We start from the raw sequence: 6,175 nt of genomic DNA on the forward strand, positions 1-6,175 counted from the left end.
AGATATCTGCAACCACACTGAGATCAGCTCACGATAAAAACACACACTGTAAGCACATAGATGATGAGACAAGTTATTTATGTAGTTGTTATAAACCTTTATTTGGTCACAACAAAACCCCACTGTGAATAATGTGTACATATTAAAGGAACACTGCACCAACAAAATGATCATTTGTAAATCAGTTCCTCACCCTGTGTTATGTTGAGCTTGAGAAGTAAACTTTCTCTCACATGCCTCCATGGTGAACGAAGAATCCAAAAACAGAAAATTCTTCCAAGAGGAGTAAAACTGCACCATGTTTAACCAACGCACACCAGCAGAGCACTTGTGTAAGTGCACGTGCTGCGTTCAAATGCACACACTTGCCTTGGGTGCAGCGCCTCAGTTCATGAGACTGTTAATATTTCAGCGTTTAAATAGTGAGGTTTTGAAAAATGCTGCATTCATGTCGTGTTGGAATCATTGGAAAAATGATTTCTCTACTTGGAAAATCCACATGAACGCCCCCTAAAGTCAGCACAACTTAGATAGGTGAAAATTTTGGTACACAACTGGTCAAGCTGATGTCATATTACGCAGTAAACATGGCGGATGTATGTAAACATTTGATTTATGTTAAAGTTTTTATTAATTCACGTATGGCATATTACTTTTTGCTCACGTGTAACTTGTAATCTGGTATTAGGTTGTATTCGTAACTAAAAAGCTTTTTGTTAGCATTAACCCTGACTACGGAAGCACATTGCATTCACTGAATAAAAAAAAAAAAAAAAAAAAAAAAATCGACACATCCTGATGTCGTAATTACGAGACCCTGACGTCATATACCTTAAGGCCTTTTGCTGATACCGTAATAACGTTAATGCTAGCTGATTTTAAAGTGAGTCCACCAAGAAACAGTTGGACGGTACTTCCAGTCAACATTTTTCAGAATAAAAGCGTTATACCTGTAGACTACAGAGGCGAATTGAGATATGTTGTAATTACGAGAAAAGATCTTGTAATTACGAGATTTTTTTTATTTATTCAGTGAATGCAATGTGCTTCCGTAGATAACAAAGATAAAGCAAGATTTTAGTGGTTTTAGGGAGTACGGGTACAGCAACAAGTCTGGGACAAAATTACTGTTATATAAAGCTAACATTTGTTTCACCATACTTGGATAGCAACACGAATCTTCACTAGGACGTTTAATGCTCTGGGGTATAAAAAGCAGCACATATTCTTTCCATATTATGACTAAAAAGCTAATGAACACACCAAAGTGGGAAGAACGACTTTCTACCTCGCAGAAAAGGACCATCTGAGGAGCACATGACTGCAGCATAAGACTTGGATTATACTGCAGGAGTTACATCAGGGTTTTTAAATCAATGTTTTTATATAGTTAAACACAGTCTTTTAACTTCAGTTCATTTTCTACGTCTTTGGATTCTCCGATCATCGTAAAGGCAAGCAAGAAAAACAAAGCTTTCTTCAGCAACTAAAAGAAACATGGTGAGTAACTGATACGCAAATGATTACTCTGTGGGTGAAAAAAGATCAAATAAAAAGTAAAAAAAAGAAAAAAGAAAATCAGTGTTGAATGTGACGGTGATGAAGCTGACAAACTTTCTGTGAAAAGCCGTCTGCCGTTTATAACTTGGATAAGATCCTGAGTGCATCAACAGTACTTCGTGTGGAAAGTGACAATTTACACACAGCCTTTACAAATTCTATTTTACATGTTAATCTCTTACAAATCATTAACGATACATACTCTACTTAATAAAAACACTTTGCAAAATGCAAAGGCCTCAGCGTACAACACACTACTGTACAAAAAAACAGACTCCAGCACAGCTTAATATTACAAAAACCATATAAAGTAAAAATCTTTAGTGCAGTCTTTGAAAGCACCAAAGGATGTGCTGAATCAGGCATTTGAGGTTATTTAGCTGTGTGCCCTTCAGGTGAGAATACCTTTCCTGTATTCAGTGATTCAGTCATTTCATCCTAGAAGAAACAAGTGGAAGCTTCACCAGACAGTCCTCTGCGCACACACACCTCTGACCAGCTCATCTCATGCCGAGGTCAGGATTTTAAGGTGGCAGAAGGCACACTGATTTATACTGCTGCCTGACTATTCATCCTCGCTTCACAACACAACCTGTAAATGTGTTTCAGCCAAAACATTTGGACCTTCAAAGTGTGACCACTCAGTATTTGTTTCAGGACTCTGTGTGATCATGAGGACACGTCTGATCTCCTCTGTGGTTCAGGGGAAATCTTCAGCAAGGTACTGCAGAGTGCTCTTTGCAAGACCAAGGTGGATCGCATCCAAGTAGTGCAGGAACCTGTAGAGTAAAAACAAAAATCAGTTTTCTGTGGACCCATTTCAACAGACTTGGCTGCACTTGCATGAGTTACATGCATGCACCGTGTCCTGCATACGATTACAGTTCAGTTTACACTTTCACATATTTATTTGTAGCCTGTCAGTTATACGTGCTGGCTGCCTGTGAGGAGAAGCACTTCACCACATCCTGCCCACACTTTAAACCGAGACCTGATGCTGCTGGCCAAGTGAAAAACTACAGGGGTGCAAACTCAGAGGTGAAAAAGTACAAATGAAAGTGGTTTTTGCTCTTTGCAGCTATTGCAACGTCTGTGTGGTCAACTAAAAGACAGGGCACAGATATGTATGTATTTTAGCTAAATGTCTACACCACTTCCCAAAAGCCAAAAGCCAAAAGCAATTGTTAAGGTCATGATTAGAACATTATTAGTCTTGCTAATATTATCTTAGCATAAAAAAACAAACAAACAAAAAAACAGAACCATCAGGGCTAACGCTAACGGGAAGGTGGCACTTTGGCTGAAGAGCTAATGCAAGTGGAATTTGGAAGAACAAGTACACTAGCTAATGTTAGACTCTATGGAAGTAAGATTAATCCAGATCTAAACTGTGATGGCTAGCATTTACTCAATAAAAACAACCCAACCATATCAGGCTAAGTCCCTAGCTTGACATGTCATCATTTAAGCCAATTTAGGAAGTAGTATTTAACTAGTATTTTTCATAAAACTGGACTGTCTGTGCAGTAGTAAGACACAAATACTTTTGAAATTGGTGTTACATGACCAGAGAAAACAGAAGAAGGGCTGTGGCATTCGCTACCAGAACACACCGCACCGCAACAGACCGATAACTGCTCCCACTGGAGGATGATGTAATGTGAGCTTTGCCATTTTTCAACAGGAAACACCATGGCAGCCAGCTGGGAACAAACGACCACGTAGTAAGTTTCTAAAAACATTTAAGGTGAAAAAAAGAATCAGAATCTCGGTTCATGTTTGATCATGGAATGATGCAAAATGTGGCATCTGGTGATTATGAGCTGGAAGATGAGCAGGTAGAGCTGGGCGCTGGTAAGATGGAAGTTTACTACAGTTTATTTACACACACTACTAGTTACATTGTTATGACACAAAGCTGTAGGAGTGTAGTGCCCCCAGAAAGTCAGAGATTCAAATCGCAGATCCCTCAGGTGACTGAGATTCTTTAGAGTTTTTTATTTTGTCAGTAAACAGTGTACTTTTGTGGATGTTTTGGTCCCCAAATTTTGTTGCAGTGTAAGTGTTCCTCTCTTTTACATTGCTCTTCAGTACAGGCAGCTGCGGACACTGAGACAGCTGCCCAGAGGAGGGGAGGCCTTGCCAAGTGAGGTTTCAAGATAACATTATCTTCTGCCTTTTGTTTAGAAGTGGTAAAATTACAGCTCACAGTAACTTAGGATGATAATGTTTTTGGCTTTTGTTTCATATCTAGTGCCAGCAAAAAAAGTGCGCAGTTAGGTTGTTTACTATATTCCATGAATGTCGCTGTAACACTGAACGTCAAACTGAACTCTGCTCAAACTCTCAAACTCTATATGGGGAAAAAAAGGGAACTAATAGTTGAATATTTGTATTTAACAGCCAAATCTGATTTGAGTGATGTAATTCTGAGTCAGGTTGAAAATCAGCACTGACTCTGGTTTCTGCATGCTCACCTTCGTTTAACCTTGCCCTGCTCCTTCAGCTGCTCTGATCTGCAGATGGTGCGAAGAGCTGGCAAGTAGTCCAGAGCAGCTGCTGGTTTGTTGCCCAGAGTACCAAACACTCCTCTGAACGTCAGACTCTCCATCACCTCTCTCCTCCGCTGGGCCAGCCTGTAACACATAAATACATTTTATCTGTATTTGAACTGGTTTAACTGGTCAGGATTGGAATTTGTTCATTCTGTGATCAATGTCATGCCAACTGAGCCGCAGAGCATGAAGTTTACACTGTGCAAACGTTGATAACATTGTGTAAAGAAAGATGAGACTCACTGTGGTTGACAGGGACCCTCCTGAGTGATGCTGTGACTTTGTCGATGAGCAGCCACAGGGAGGGTGAGTTCTGCCGCAGCCTCTTTTCCCAGCTCCCCCTCTAGTTTCTGGGCTTTGTCCCAGGCCTCCGCTACAGAAACACAACACTTGTGGAAGCTCAGAGCCTCCACAGCAGCTGAGATCTCAGAGACATGTTCTCCTCTCATCCAGTTCCCTCTCTCAGTCTCAACACGTGATTCATCTGTCATCCCGTCTTTCATCACTGCACTGGCTATTGACATTCCTCTGAGGCCGTCACCCCCTTCTAGATGAACGGGCAAGGCTGAGTCCATATACGACATGTTGTCTAAAAAGTCAGCTATTGATTCCAGACACTGGGAGACTGGGAGACTTTTTACCCGCTCCTCTGGAGTCAGTGGTTTTCTCTTCACCCTCTGTGAAACTGAACTCTCTTTGACCTCCTCCTTTGCCTGAGGAGCGCCCTGTGGCTTGCAGAGAGATAGAAAACTGTCCTCTGAGTCCGAGTCCAGTCCATCCTGGTCAGGTAGACCGTGCCGCCTCTTGTTCTTCCTCATTCTGTCTGACATTTTAACTGGACTGCCGTCATCTGAGCAATCTGCTGACTCTGACGTGTGCAGTACCCTGGCATGGGATGGCATCTCTTTCAGATTAACGGAAGGATGGTCTTGTGATGCAGAAACAGACTGCTCTGGTTTGTGGGTAGAGGTAGTCAACTGTGTGAGAGGTAGAGGTAAGAGTGTCTCCATGTTGGAATAGAGCAGGTCCACTCCTCGTCGCTTGCAGTTTGTCAGCAGCTCCCAGCGTAGTGTCTCCTCCGATGGACTCTGGCTCTGTTGACGACACAAACCCGGTCGATCAAGAATTAAAAAAACATTGTGATCATATTAAAGAAGTCATCGGGAGGTCTTTGCACGGTTAAAGTATTTCAGGCCTCACTTGTTACATGTTTCAGGCCTCACTTGTTACATGTTCTTACTCTAAGCACTGTATGTATGGTAAATGAAGTGTTTACCCTGAGCAGCTCCCAAATGTCCCTCTTAGGTTCAACATTCAGCAGGCCCAGCATGCTCTCAGTGCAGCCGGTGTCACAGGGAGGGAGAGTGGGTGGGTCCGTCACTGCACACGCAGCTGCCTCCTCATCAGTCTCTGTATAATGGTAAAAGGTGATTTATAACAACATTAAATTTATTTGAATATCAATTTTCTTAACACAGCTACAAAATGCTTTAACAAATGACATACCAGACAGAAATAAAAGGTAAATAAATACATTGTCCAAGAAAAATCATACAAGTCAAGTTTGGCTGTTCAATTCCAGTTTAAAAACAATAAGTTTGTTGCTGTGTGGATTGTGAACGGCAAATCATTCAAGAATTTATCTTATCGTGCACAGCAGCAGATTTCTTGTGATATTAAGAGATTACACATAAATTACAGAATCTCAAGATGACACAAAATTCCATCTTGTCAGACGCCAACCAATCAGTCCATCCAGGATTTCAAAGGCTGTTTTTGGGACTGTTGCAACCTAAAATGACTGACTTCATGGCATGTTTATGGGCATTTTTTCTGTGAAACAGCAAGGCTAAATGAAAATTGCAAAAAAAGTTGTGATGCTGTCTCAGATTCAATAGACTCACAAGTCAGTCTTTAGACGCTTTGCTTAACTAAAGACTGATGACTTTCTCCCTGATTTTGTGTTTAGATGGGCGGATACAATTTCAGAGTTTAAAAAAACTCCCTACGTTGCAGAACCAATAGTAAATCTGCAGGGCAGTCCTTCGGTGGCTCGCTGA

At 41.2% G+C, this 6,175-nt stretch overlaps 1 protein-coding gene across 1 annotated transcript in view; it reads right to left on the reverse strand.

Annotated features, from left to right (window-relative positions):
* Positions 1-73: 73 nt before the first annotated feature.
* The window catches only part of atad5a (ATPase family AAA domain containing 5a), a 19,929-nt gene continuing 13,827 nt past the window's right edge, over positions 74-6,175 (reverse strand). Inside the window, 4 exon segments of the mRNA XM_050069560.1 lie at positions 74-2,339; positions 4,038-4,196; positions 4,359-5,209; positions 5,392-5,525. Of these exon segments, the coding sequence (XP_049925517.1) occupies positions 2,261-2,339; positions 4,038-4,196; positions 4,359-5,209; positions 5,392-5,525 (1,223 nt within the window). The 3' untranslated portion in view covers positions 74-2,260.

Source organism: Epinephelus moara, chromosome 18 (genome assembly GCF_006386435.1).
Source record: "Epinephelus moara isolate mb chromosome 18, YSFRI_EMoa_1.0, whole genome shotgun sequence".
Taxonomy (NCBI): Eukaryota; Metazoa; Chordata; class Actinopteri; order Perciformes; family Serranidae; genus Epinephelus; species Epinephelus moara.